General features: G+C 46.3%; 2 protein-coding genes across 10 annotated transcripts in view; one reads left to right on the top strand and one right to left on the bottom strand.

Annotated features, from left to right (window-relative positions):
• The window catches only part of BCL9L (BCL9 like), a 161,199-nt gene that overhangs the window by 5,594 nt on the left and 142,017 nt on the right, over positions 1-13,588 (top strand). The gene's annotated exons all lie outside the window — the stretch shown is intronic.
• Positions 4,437-12,092, bottom strand: FOXR1 (forkhead box R1). 7 transcript variants are annotated; one of them, XM_038380521.2, is made up of 6 exons: positions 11,750-12,092; positions 9,971-10,084; positions 9,205-9,419; positions 8,455-8,720; positions 7,749-7,923; positions 4,437-5,624 (listed from the first exon to the last, which is right to left on the bottom strand). In XM_038380521.2, the coding sequence occupies exons 1-6, from the start codon at positions 11,868-11,870 to the stop codon at positions 5,601-5,603; spliced, it is 915 nt and encodes a 304-aa protein (XP_038236449.1). In that variant the 5' UTR covers positions 11,871-12,092; the 3' UTR covers positions 4,437-5,600. The 7 variants fall into 7 exon arrangements, with proteins under 7 accessions (XP_038236449.1, XP_043356871.1, XP_043356870.1 ...); XM_043500936.1 differs by having other exon boundaries at positions 4,437-5,629; positions 7,691-7,923; positions 9,974-10,084; positions 11,750-12,084; XM_043500935.1 differs by having other exon boundaries at positions 4,437-5,629; positions 9,974-10,084; positions 11,750-12,072.

Here is a 13,588-nt window from a genome sequence, read left to right as displayed (position 1 = left end):
CCTGGAAGCTGCAGCACTTGAGGACTCGTATCAGAAACCAGTCTTAATTGACTCCAAGCAACTTTGTCCCAAGGAGGAGCTGCTATTGTGCTCCAGCAAAGCAAAGGTATGTTAGATGGGTTTCATGTGCACTGAACTTCCAGAATTGTGTGGCCTACTGTTATTTTGGAGGCTGCTGGCTCCTGATCCTCTCACTAGCAGCAGCATCAGAGGAGCTAGTGGTAGTGCAGCTGTGCAATTGAGAGGGAGCAAACAATAGGAGACCAAGCTCCTGCAGTAAGAATGTCCTGCTCTTAAAGGTCAGTCTTATTCCAGTGTTGCGGCAGGCTGTCTTGACTTATTTGTGTCACTGTAGGTGCAGCTGCAGAGAATCACACAGTTATTGAGTGAGGAGGAGATCTCTTCTACTTGTAACTATTTTTGAAACTTGTCATAGTGCTGAGAGCAGAAGATAGGTGCTCTCTTCTGTGGTGCGGGTGTATCGATAGATAAAGGTGCAAATGGAACTCAAGCAATAGACATTGTGATCAAATGCCCTGCCAGCCCTCTACCTGGGAATTGAAGGAGTATGCCAAGAACTGTACAAAGCTCCTAACTCGCTGGTCTCCTATCTCATAGACCTAGGACTTGCTATCGTGAACTCATCCTTTGGGTTTAGTTTGAGTCTGACAGCCCCCTGCTTTAACAAAACTGGCTAGCAGTACAGTACCCTTTTTGGAGGGGAAGGGGACTAGAGAGGAAATTCCTTCCTGATCTCCGTAGCAATCTTATCTCCTGAAACAGGTGTTGGTTACCTCTTTCTCATGATTTATTTGAAAGGCACTTACTGACTTTATAGGGCCCAGAGTTGGCTGGATGGTGAAGTGTGGGCAAGAAATCAGGGAGGGCTCTGCACTTCCTGCAGCTTTCAGAAGGGAGAGGTAAATGACTGGTAGACTCAGATTCTGATACTTGATCCCAAGCTGGGAAGGTGTGCATGTTTTTGACCTCCACCATTTCATTACTGAGGAATCTCAAATGTAAATGATCATGTGGAAACTGAGGGAAGGGGAGGGACATGTGAGGAACTTTCTGTTAGTAGTTCAAGGGACACAAGCAGCCAATGTCCCTCCCTGTACTGTAGCTGCACGGTAACATCTCTGATCAACTGCACATGTCTATGGTTGGTGAGCTCCTGCCAGCCAACAAGCAGTGTCCAGCTGTCAGTCAGAACAAAGCATCAGCAACGTACAGTCAGAGTATTTATTTTTATCTTCTCCTTCAAGTTGCAGCCAGGGTACAGCCATTAGATTCTTGGCCAAAGGGCTGCACTGGAAACTTGCTTTGTCTTCACTGGCCTCTTCTCCTCTTGTGCCCCCACCCCCATATCCCATTAAAACTTTCCATTTGCTAACATAAGTGCAAATGCTAGAATTGCAGCTCTAGGGTGCCCCACCTGACAGGAACACTAACCAGCTTGGTGTCTTTATATTCTTGATACTTCCATTCTGGCTATGATGGACAATAAAACCTGATCTTTTTGGGTTCAGTATTCACCACAAAACTACCCACTCTTCCTTACTTTTGCAGCGCTGAGATTGATATGACCTGTGACTCCCACAACCCCTGTGACCTGGATGACTTGACACCTGTCCTTCATCTCTTCTTTTGGCTAAATGATGCTGACTTCAAAATGGCCTTTGCCAGCAAGAGGCTACTGAAGATGGGCTTTGTGTGGAAAGCAACCCAACCTTTTTCTCACTCTCATATGGAGAACAAGTCAAATGCCATTTGTGTGCAGCCATATTATGTCTTAAACACATCAGGTCTCTATGGCCTGACTTATCTTGCCCCCGCCACCACCACACGCACACACCCTGCCCCCTTTTCCACAGAAATACTGGGCTCCTGCTGACTTCAATGGGTGTGGGTGGTGCTTGACACCTGTTCCAAATTGTTTTCAGGGCAGGTCTGAATAGTTTTCGTTTTGTTAAATCTGTGCCAATTTAGTTAAAAGGGTTCAATACCCTAATGTATACCTTCTAAAAATCTATTCATTTTGACTTAGCTTGCAGTAGTAAAACTTCTAAATTGTGCTGTCCGCACTACGGTATTGAACTGATCTTTTTTTTTTTTTTCTTTTTTCCCCGCAAGGTGATCTAGTTAAATTGGTGCCAAAACCGATGTAGACAAGCCCCAGGTAGTCCTTCTACCTATCCTCTCTTAGGGAGGAAAGCTGCCACCATTCTGGCTGGCACTACAGGTAGGGATCCCCTTGGTAGGGGATCTCCTTGGTCCCCTTAAATGTTTGTTTGTTTGTTTTTTTAAAACGTCACTTTAAAATAAAGCTTAAGTCCATATTAGCTATGAGCTTGCCAGGCATCTATTAAAACTTCAGTTTCCTTTTAATGCTGTATTTCTAATTCTTTAAACATTCCTTTCTGTAGCCTCTGTTCTTGTATCCCACTCTGGCTCCTTCCAACCAAACTCAAAGTGCTTTTGTTACAAATGTCAAGTCTTTCACCTCTGGCATAAGAAGAGAGTCACCTCTGTGCCTTATCTGTAAGCTGGAGTAAAAGTAACTTGTCTGACATCATGCATGATCTCTCTGGCAAAGCTAGTAATAGAACCCAAGTGTCCAGATATTTAGTCCTGTGCTTAGCCAACAGGTCCTTGCTCTATCTCTTGAAGGGTAGTTGCTTGTGAGGTTGCCAGGCACTAGATCCAATCTAGGCCTGCAGTGACATGAATAGCTAAACAAATCAAACCTCTAGCATCAGCAAAAATGGTCACTGCCAAGGACATGAAATCCCCACCCCAGGTAAAGCATTGTACAGCTACCAGCTGCATGATCAGAATAGGGGAGTTAGGATATAGGAATAGATTCTAAGTTTTCCCTAGTGGAAAGAGGATCAGCCTCTACCGGCTGGCACTCAGAGTAACATTACTTTCTGCTAAGCAAGCATTTTTGTGAGAGAAGGGTGCTAAAGGAAGGGAAGAGCTTCTCAACAAATCCTCCCCTCTGACTTCTGCTCTTCCTCTTGCATGGATCTTTGCTGACTACCCTTAATCAGGAATATGTGCAACAGCTTCCGCTGCATCTGACTGGAGTAGAAACCACCCCTCCTGTAGAGACTGCTTGCTAAGTGTGCCCATAACTTTTGTGTGGATTTAAGAGGCAAAACATTACTTTGAATGGGCTTTCAAGGTCCTGCTGTTCTAGAGCATTGGTCAAACTCATTCTTATGGCTCAGTCAACTGAAAAATCAGCTTCATGCTGACAAGCGTGACAACTTGAGTGCTCTCCCTTGTGGTATGGGTGTGATTTGCTCATGTTCCTCTCTTTTTGTGAGGTCTGCCTGACTGTTGAAACAGTCACTTGTTAATGTAACATCCAGTTTCAGCTGTACCAGTAAATTTCTTGCTTGCAAGACCCTTCAGCAGGGAATAAGAGGGACCTATCCTAGACTAACAACAGTTCACCTTTGCTGTCACGTGCTCACTGGGGACTGGCAGATAAGTCCTCACTAGACTCGTAAAAGATGAGTGGTGGCAGTGAGAGAACAGAAATCATTGTCAGATTATACGAGAAGAGGATTAAGCCTACCATGGAACTGCTTCTGTTGGAAAGGAATTCATCTGTGGGGCACTAGGAAGTGCAAGTGTCTTAGTTGCATGGGAGGCCTTGCTCCTGATGCCTTAAACCTCTCTAAAAAGCAGGCTCTGTGCAGTATCCCTCCCACCAAATTTTTTATATATAGATTAAATCACACTTTAAGGTTCCATTTACAACTCACTGACTCCAAATTTTAGCATGTTACAGATAGCATCTGATGTTAGTCTAACCCTATTAGTAGGTATTACAGGTAAACAACCTAGACACCTGTTGGACTCCGAACCATTTATTAAAATACCTTAAAGTCCAATAAGTGACCAGTTTTCTCTAGTTTAAGTGGCTGCTGTCTGATTAAAAAATAGTTCCCGCTGTGTTACGAACAACTGAGCCCAAACTAACCCAGTCGTCTTGTCTTGTTTGGTTTCTGCCTTTCTTAATGCAGGCATTTAGCACTAGCTGTTTCTAGGCAGTGCCAGTATGTAGAGTGGATATATCGCAGAGGGCTAGGGTTTTATGATCCACTCTGCCCTTGTTAGAGGAAGCAGCCGTTGTGATCTTAAATAAGACAAAAGCTGCTGTATTGACAATATAAAGAATCAGAGCTGCCAGAGAGGTTTTAGTTTAAAAAAAAAAAAATTGCTTTATAATGAAGGCCTGAGTTTGTTTGAGAGTAGCAGCCGTGTTAGTCTGTATTCGCAAAAAGAAAAGGAGTTCTTGTGGCACCTTAGACTAACAAATTTATCTGAGCATAAGCTTTGATGAAGTGAGCTGTAGCTCACGAAAGCTTATGCTCAAATAAATGTTAGTCTCTAAGGTGCCACAAGTACTCCTTTTCTTTTTGAGTTTGTTTGTTTGTTTAGCTTTAGAAATATCAGGAATGGAATGTCTGGTTCTATTCTGGCTCCCTGATTAAAGTAAGTGTGTGTGGCAGGCAATCTGTGTTAGAGCAATCAGCTTGTGGAGTGGGAGAGAGACTTTAACAAAGACCTCATTTCTCCCCAGCATTCAGCAGGCTTTAGCATTAAATAGCTAAACAAGCGAAACTCCCTTTCCCCTCAATTGCTACAGCGTTTTTGCTCATGTCACATCATTGGTTCCCTATCTGAGACACAATCTATGTTTAAATAACAGAATTCAGCCTATTGTCAAGAGGCAGGAGAACAACTATGCAGTTTTCACCTTATCCCCTTCCACCCCATTTAGGGTCATCTTTGTGTCTAACACTAGGATTGAAGAGAAGTTTTGGTGTGGTCTTGTTCTGTATGCATATTTTAAAAAAAGAGTCTAGGGCTAGTCAGCTGGAACTTCAGCAAAATAAAATGACAATGTCTTTGGGATCTTTAAGTGGCTGTAGTGGAATGTCTGAACTCTGCTCTAGCTCTTACTGTCTGCTTCATGTTTCATGGTGTTTGGTTGTTGGTTTTTGTTTTTTTTTTTAATAGTTCAGCTGCCCTTAGTGCTTTTTACCTTTAGCATACTTTACACAACATTAAGTGCAGAATGAGAATAAGGAATTTAAAAGATAGACTTTATCTCAGTCTTCTTATACAGGGGAAAGAAGATTTTGCACAGAAGCAGCTGAGAAATTGCTGTTAGAGTAAAGGCCCTGAGATTCCCAAGATTATGCTAAAGCTTTCTGTAATCTTCCCTCAAAACATAACCAACTCTGACCATCGGTAGCCAGTAGATCAGGATAGCCACTCAAACTGCTGAAAGGGGGAAAGCTTAGAAGTCAAGAGAACCAGATTTTCCTACTACTCTATACTCTCTAGTGAAAATCCTTTAGCTGAGGCTCCCTCTTAAAGTATTTATGAGAGACAAAGCCTGTCCAGAGCAAGCCATTGTGTGTGTGTGGGGGGGGGGGGGAGGCAGCAGGGCTGAGTTCCTAGAGTTTCATTCACATCTAGGGCTCCCTTCTGCAATTGCTTGGAAGCTGACTGTAGTAGCTCAGGAGGAAATAAGCTGCTTGGGAACCACATGGTCCTTATCTCGGGGGCAGCAGAGATCAGAGACTGAACAAAGATCGCATCTGTTCTGCAACAAGAGAAAGAGAAGGTGGTTTCATGGCTGAGCCTGGGCCATGATCCAGGCTCTGCAGCATAAGAGGGTTAAGCAGCATTCCACCACCATTGCTATCTGTATCCTGATCTCAGGATCACTCCGCCACCAATGAGAGCTTGTCCCAACAATTTAATACTTCCATTCTGATTTTCTTTGGCCAAGTGTGTTATTTAGTATCAGGTAGAGGATAGATTTCTTAAGCAGCCAGGAGAATAACCCTGCTCATAGTTGAATTTCTCTCAAGTACTTTTTTTTTTTTAAATGTGCCTCCAGGCTCCTAAGCTTGTCCCCCCACAGCCATGTGTAGATCTTAGGCATCCACATTAAAATTGGCTGGCCACAGCTATAAGGATAGCATCACTTAATACCATTTGGGTCTCTTAGTCTAAGACATAGGAATGGTCCCTGGCACTGTTCTGCAGTGATTCCTTTCACTGATGTAGGCACCTGCAGTCCTGGTCTCCAAAGTGCAACCCCACCCCATCATCCTCAGCAACCAGTAACACCCTCAGCAGCTTGTGAAGTACCTCATTCAGTGCTGGAAATAACTCAGATGTGAGTTTACTAATCTTTCCATGCACTAAGTTTCAATGGCGGGGAGAGAGAGGAATAATTTTCAGAGAGGAGTGACCAGGAGCATTTCTATAATTCAAAAGGGAAAACTCTTTCCCCCCCCCCCCCTTCTCCTCTGGCCTAGGTTACAGCTAAATGAGGCACATAGCCACCCTTACTTGTAAGGGCTCTGCCTTCTGTATTTTCTCCTTCCCCTAGTCTGTCCACACATACTCAGTGGTGAGCTGGAGCCGGTTTGCACGAACCGGTTGTTAAATTTAGAACCCTTTTAGAACTGGTTGTTCCGCGAGGGACAACCGGTTCTAAGAGGGCTTCTAAATTTAACCGGCCCAAAGTGGCGCCTTAGGCACCGACTCCATGGGTGCTCCAGCCCTGGAGCACCCAAGGGGAAAATTTGGTGGGTGCAGAGCACCCACTGGCAGCTCCCCACGCCATCCCCGGCCCCAGCTCACCTCCACTCCGCCTCCTCCCCTGAACAAGCCGCCCCGCTCTGCTTCTCCGCCCCCCACATCGGCTTCCCGTGAATCAGCTGTTCATGCAGGAAGCCGGGGCAGGCTGAGAAGCAAGCAGCAGCTTCCCGCTCAGGCCCAGGGAGCCTAAGGTGAGCTCAGGGGGGCACAAGGAGAGCTGCCTGCGCCACAGCAGGTAACCCGGGGGGGGGCACGCAGGGGAACTGCTCCCCGCCCCAGCTCACCTCCGCCACCCTTGGCCTGAGTGTGAAGCCGCAGCCTGCTTCTCAGCCCTTCCCGGCTTCCCGCCGAACAGCTGTTTCGCGGGAAGTGGGGCGGGGGGGCGCAGAGCAGCAGAGCGGGGCTGTGCATTCGGGGGAGGAGGCAGAGCGGCAGTGAGCTGGGGCCAGGCGTGGGGTGGGGAGCTGCCGGTGGTGTTCCGCACCCACCAATTTTCCCAGTGGGTTCTCCAGCCCCGAAGCACCCAGGGAGTCAGTGCCTAAGGCACCACTTTTGATGTGATCAGTGGGGGAGTGGCTGCTCCCCCTGCTCTGCCCCTAGCTACACTCCCCCACCCCTAGGAGCCATAGGGACCTGCCGGATGCCTCCTGGGAGCTGTCCCAGGTAAGCACCGTCAGGACTCCCCACCTCGTCCCCCCGGCAGGTGCCTCTGGCTCTTGGGGGCGGGGTGCAGTGGGCACCCACTACCGTGGCCCACAAGACCCTCCTGGCTGGTTTTGGGTTAGTCAGGGGAGGGGGGTGGATGGGGCAGGAGTCCTGGGGGGGCGTTAGATGGGGCAGGAGTCCCAGGGAGCGGGGTGGGCAACGACCCCCTTGTGGGGTGGGGAGGGAACCAGTTGTTAAGATTTTGGCAGCTCATCACTGCATATACTCCCTCTATAGCTCGCTTCTAGTGTAACCTCAGAATAAAGTCTTGGGAGACCCTGCTTTCCAGCACCACTCGTCCTGGACTCCAAAGCTTCAGTGGGGGCTACTGCCTCTTGGCATGTACCTGGTTTGCTCAAGCTCTGGCTCACTAAGTCGAGGGCCTCCTCAGATAGCGCCCATACCTCTTCCTGGAACTTTCTGCAGCCTTCTGCTGTCAGCTTCCACAGGCGGGACTTGCGGTTGCCCTCGTTGCACACAAAGTGGGTGGTTTTTTCAAAGCTGCTACTGAAGCACAGATTGTGACGAATAGTGTTTTTCCAGCCATCTGGGGCCGTCTGGAAAAAAGGAAAGTGCTGCCTGCAGAGAGAGGAGAAGGGCACACAGCTGGGTTCACAAGCAGGGCAAGCCCAGAGCACAGGATTGGCTATGCTAGTCATGAGGTCAATGTTTCTTGCCACAACCAGAGTGCACCTGATCATTTGTGGAACATACATGGATATAAGAGGATGAGAGATTCCTCCTAAGCCCCTGTACCGTTAGGTTACACCCTTAAACATTAGGTTTGGCTGGACCAGTTGAACAGCACAATGTTAAATGGCAACAGGCCAGAACTAAAACTCCAAGTCTGAATACTCCTGAACTTGGGCATTTAAATAATAATCTATGTAGTCTCTAATGAGAACAGAAAGGAAGTGACTTGCCTAATGTTTCATGGTGAGTCAGTAGTAGAGCAGAGAATAGAACCATAGAACCCAGGAGTCCTGACTTCCAGTCATCACCTGCCCTAGTCATACTTCCTCCCTAGCAAAAGCTAGGACAGTTTTGTACCCATTCCCCTTTAAACTCCCCCTATCCCAGCATGGGGGGAGTTAGGAGGGCTGTGGGTACCGTGTGAATTGGTAGATTTGCTGCACGGTCAGGCTGCCTTCTGCACTGTTACGCAGGGCCAGGGTGATGAGGATGCAGTAATTAAGGGGGGGCCGGGGCCAGCCTCCTTTGAGTTTGGTGCTCGCCTGCAGGATGTACTTGAGCTTCTTGCTCTGAGATCTGGAGACCTTTGGTTTCCGGGGTGCCAGAGCAGCCTTAGATTTGGGAGTCTCCATTTTCTGAGAGAGTGAGATGTCCACCGATGAGACATCTTCATCCTCAGTGAACTAGGGAGAACAAGAGGGGGGGAAGAGATGGGTTAGGTCTGCATGGAGTCAGTGAGTAGACATGATATGTGTAGGAAGTTGCACATGAGTGGCCTGCATGTAATGAGTTTGGGCCTTGGTCCAGTTCCCTGTGGTGATGTGGTACCCATCACAAATGGGTACTAACTGACCCATTTCTATCTGTTTCAGCAGAAGGATCACATACTGAGTGGGTGATGGTAAATGAGCTCCTCCCCACATGACAGGCCTGAGGTACATGCTGCTACCTGTTCTGGGGATAGGAAGGACTCCAGTTTCCAATCCAGCATCTTGTACCTTCTGCCAGCCATAATTTGGGCAGAATCTATGCATTCACTTCTGCTGCTCATAAAACAGGGCATGAGCAAGCTTAGTCCTATCTTGGGATGCATCAGTCACAGAGACCAAGCAACTCAAAGCATATGATGCCCAGCACTGTCCACACAGCTTCCCCTCTGTCACATACCTTCTCTGCCTCACTGGATGATGACAGCAGATCCTCCTCAGAACAGTCAAGGTTGGAGTAATTCGAGGAAGGGTTTGGAGGAGAAAACCCTGGAGCAGCAGCTACTGAGAACGCTGGGCTACTGGGTCCTGGCATGTCCACACTGGGACAGCTGGCAATGGGGCAAACCAGATTGGGGTTCATCCACATCCATAGATGGGGCTGCACATAAGATTCTGCTGAGAGAGAAGAAGCCAGATCACTCTAGTGACACCATCTGAGGGCCTCTGCAACAGACAGGACTCCTGGGAACAGGGCTGGGCTAAGGCTAAATAGGATGTAGATCCAAAATCTCAGGGCTCTCATAATCCTAAGACTCCATCCTGTTTTACCACCCACGCATAGCATTTATCTCCATATCTCACAAAAAATGGATTGTTTTTTCCTTCCTGTCCTGTGGCCCCTCACACTACCAGGCCTTGTCCCTTGTTTACCCTGGGAGTTTTAACCTCCCTTCCCCTGCGAGCAGCACCAGAGTTGCCTGCACTCTCACTACCCAGGAATCACCTGAGCTACTGGTCTGGCAGCATCCAATGGAGAAAGGAGTACGTAATACTCCCCTTAGTGCTGACCTAAGCACCTCTGACCCTTGGAGAAGATCAGATCCAGATGTGCACTCTGTCGCTGTCCATCCCTCTGAAACAGGACAAATGAATGCCCCTTTACATACACATCTGCTAATGGCACCATCCATTTGCCCCAGGACAATACCCTGCTCATGACTCACCACCAGGCCACGTGGATGGGAGGGTCTGGGACGGTTCCTTGGGGAGTGAGTTCCTGCACACCTGTCGCTCACGCTGCCACTTCAGCATGTGATGGTTCTGTTTTTCATCTGCAGCTGGCGGGAAATGGAAGTTCAGAGACAATGTGGTGAATTGACAGCACTGACACCCATCTCCCTCCTCTTCTCCCACCCCCTTTCTCTTCTGAGCATCAAGGCTTTGAGACGCATCCTTAGTCTAATTTGGGTTGGGGAAAAAAGACCCTTTTCTGCAGCATGATGGGTCACCTAGTTTGGGCTACACTAGTTGCTCTCAACCTTTCCAGACTACTGTACCCCTTTCATAAGTTTGATTTGTCTTGTGTACCCCCCAGGTTTCACCTTACTTAAAAATGACTTGCTTACAAAATCAGACACAAGAATACAAAAGCATCATAGTATACTGTTACCGAACAATTTCTTACTGTCTCATTTTTACCATACAATTGTAAATAGATTGGAATATAAACATTATACTTAATTTCAGTGTATAGTATATAGAGCAGTATAAACAAGTTATTGTCCATATGAAATTTTATTTTGTACTGACTTCACTAGTGCTTAAACCAAAACACCTGGTCAAAAAGGGACCCTCCCCAGCCCGGTGAAAATGAGTAAGTGAGGATGGGGGAGAGCGAGTGAGCGACAGAGCAGAGGGGGAATAGAGTGAGCAGGGTGGGGTGTTGGAGAAGGGTTGGGGCAAGGGTGTTCGGTTTTGTGCAATTAGAAAGTTGGCAACCCTATAGCCTGTTGTAAAACTACGGAAATAGCTAAATGAGTGGATGTACCCCCTGGAAGACCTCTGCATATTCCCAGTGGTACCCCTGGTTGAGACCCACTGGGCTACACCCATCAAAACTCTCATCCTGCAGTTGGACTCCTGCAGAATGGGGACCCATGTGGGCTTAAGGGTCAGATTCCAGGCCTAGAGCCTAAGATTGTGACTATAAGGTTTTTATGGAGATGCCAGTCCCAGCATTTCCCTAGCATAGTCCAGAGCCCTACAATCCATGTACTAAAGTATCATAAGAATTCTTTGAGACTGGCACATCACTAGAGAGATTTAGAATTAGACTGGCCAAAGCAGCAAATCATAGCAACAATGGTGGAGCTGGACATGAACTAGACAGGACATACTAGAGATGTTCTGTTTCTGCTTTTTCTATTCATGGAGTCAAAGGCCAGAGGGGGCACTGTAATCATTTAGTCTCATCTGTATAACTCAGGCCATTGAACTTCTCCCAAATTATTCCTGTTTAAACTAGATTATATCTTTTAGCAAAACATTTTCTGTGACAGTTTCACAATGTTGAACTAGAATCATGAACAATCACATGTATCCAGCATTAGCATCTGCTCTAGCCCAGTCAGTGCTGCTAGTTCTATCATATGCCAGTATGTTTTCTGGAGTGCTCTCTGGAGATTTTTATTTCATTGAGCCAGTCTTGTCGGCTCTCTTTAGGATCCCCCCCGATGTCAGAGTACTTGTCAGTTATTTACAGTTTAATCTCCAGGTTCTCCTAAATTTGCGTAATTTTGAAGTTCATAAAAGAGAAAGTTCTAATTTAACAGCATTTAAACTCTTTGATAGCAAGACAAGATATGATTTTTAACGAATTTCCAGGCTAGATAAGATTTCTATCTCCAGCCATCAGAGTGTCTTCTTTTCACCTGGAAGTTTCACAGCCAAGATCATACACATAACCAAACCATCCAGAACCCAAGACTCTCAGAACTCCTTACCTTGAGGAAATTGATCAGTGGTGGTGGTTAGCTTGAGCTCCTCCTCCATATCCCAGTCCTCAAGACCACTTTTTAGATGCAGGCTTTCCCAAAATGTTTTGTTTTGAAAATTCAAATACATTTTCTTATGATCTGCAAAATAACCCACAAATGCTGCATACCCTGAATGTTGAAGGGAGAACACAGAGCAAGCCACAGAAAGTTAACCACTGCTAACTTTTAACTCTCCAGTTCTGCTCCACAAGATTTGATCTCACATTTTAAAATAAATAAATTAAATAAAGAGAGAGAGCGAGAGCATAAGAGAGTTTTGACCAGGTGAAATAAAGGGTGGCCTCTGTTTCACTTTTAAATACCCATTAAAGACCTTTCTAGGGACTGGATGATTAGTATCAATGAGGCCAGCAATCTATTTGAGAATAAAAGAGGTATCACCTGGTAGGCTTTTTTGTCTGTCCATTTAATCTAAATTCTTGATAAGTGTTCAGTTCCTTAGTTAGGTTAGCAGAGCTTTATTCTAACATTTCTAGAAGAATACGTGTAAAGGAATAGATTTGCAACTTTTCTGTAATACAGAATCATCCATGGGTTTGTAGCCTTTATGGTCTGATAATCTCAAATACTTTTTGGAGGACATATAGGGACTTTGAGGTGAGTCAGCTCAGCAGACACAGAGAAGCTCTGCCCCTCCTCATTTTTGGACAGTTTAATTTCTTCTCTCTTTCCCCCACCTCTTGTTCTTTTTCATTCTCTTTTTCTCTTTTTCAGTCCCAATTTCTTCTGTTTTCCATTTCCCTCCCAGTCTCTTATTCTTAACCCAGCTCCTTCCCTTCCAACAACTTGCTGCTCAGCTCCCCCTCTGCTGCCGCCCTTCTCTCCATAGCTCCAAGATAAACTCAACAGATTTATTTGTAACCTCATTTTGCTGCCAGCCCACCAGCAGATGGAGCACAGCTAGGGAACGAAACTGAGCAGACTCTTGTCCTGTTTACTTTGCTGCTCTGCTCTATGCCTGAGCTAGGCAAGAGCTGTGGTACGTCAATGTGTGGAATATTCTCCTATTGGCCTCACTTTGCTGCAAATGTCTTTCTAGATGAGCAGAGCAAGACATAAGCAGACTAAGCAATTACTTAGGGCCCCAAGCAGCTCAAAGGGTCCCCCTGTTAATTATGAATGTGTTGTGTGGGCAGGGGCAAAAATATTCCTGCTTAGGGGCCCCCAGTGAGCTAGCACCAGCACTGAATTGAGGAGGGTGAGGGAGGAATAATAATGCTTGGTATTTATACATACCTCTACATCTTCAAAGGTCTGCCCAAGAATTAAGATTCGGATTCTCAAAAGTATTTAGGTACCTGCCTCTAATTGAAATTCTGAAACTTTTGAGAATCTGTGCCTAATACACCAGTTTCCTTCAGATCCTATCATCACCGAGTGGGGTCACTACAGAGTGAGGGGAGTCTTTGTACCCTGTTTATTGTAAGGTTGCTCTTGGCATCTGCACCCTGTTTGCTGTTGTAGGGTTTCTTTTGGTCCTCCAGGGCAGCACTACAAGAGCAGGAGATGTAAAATTACAATCTAGCTTCTTTAGTGAAGAATTACACAGCCTCTCCTTGGGCACATGGGGACCCTTTCTAGTGTCTCTTTGACATGGAGTTTGGATAATATTTTTTTAAAATCTCCCTAACTGGTCATGTGATGTGATGGTTCTGTGTGCCAGCGGAGGTCAATGGACAGAGGTGGGAACTGGTTCTGGTGGTTACGTTGGAAATGTTGAAATGTTATTTGTTAGGAGGGATCATCATAACCAAATTATCAAGGGAGTCCCAGAAAGTAACAACA

This window comes from Dermochelys coriacea, chromosome 22 (genome assembly GCF_009764565.3).
Source record: "Dermochelys coriacea isolate rDerCor1 chromosome 22, rDerCor1.pri.v4, whole genome shotgun sequence".
Lineage (NCBI taxonomy): Eukaryota > Metazoa > Chordata > Testudines > Dermochelyidae > Dermochelys > Dermochelys coriacea.
This window is presented reverse-complemented; position numbering and strand designations above follow the sequence as displayed.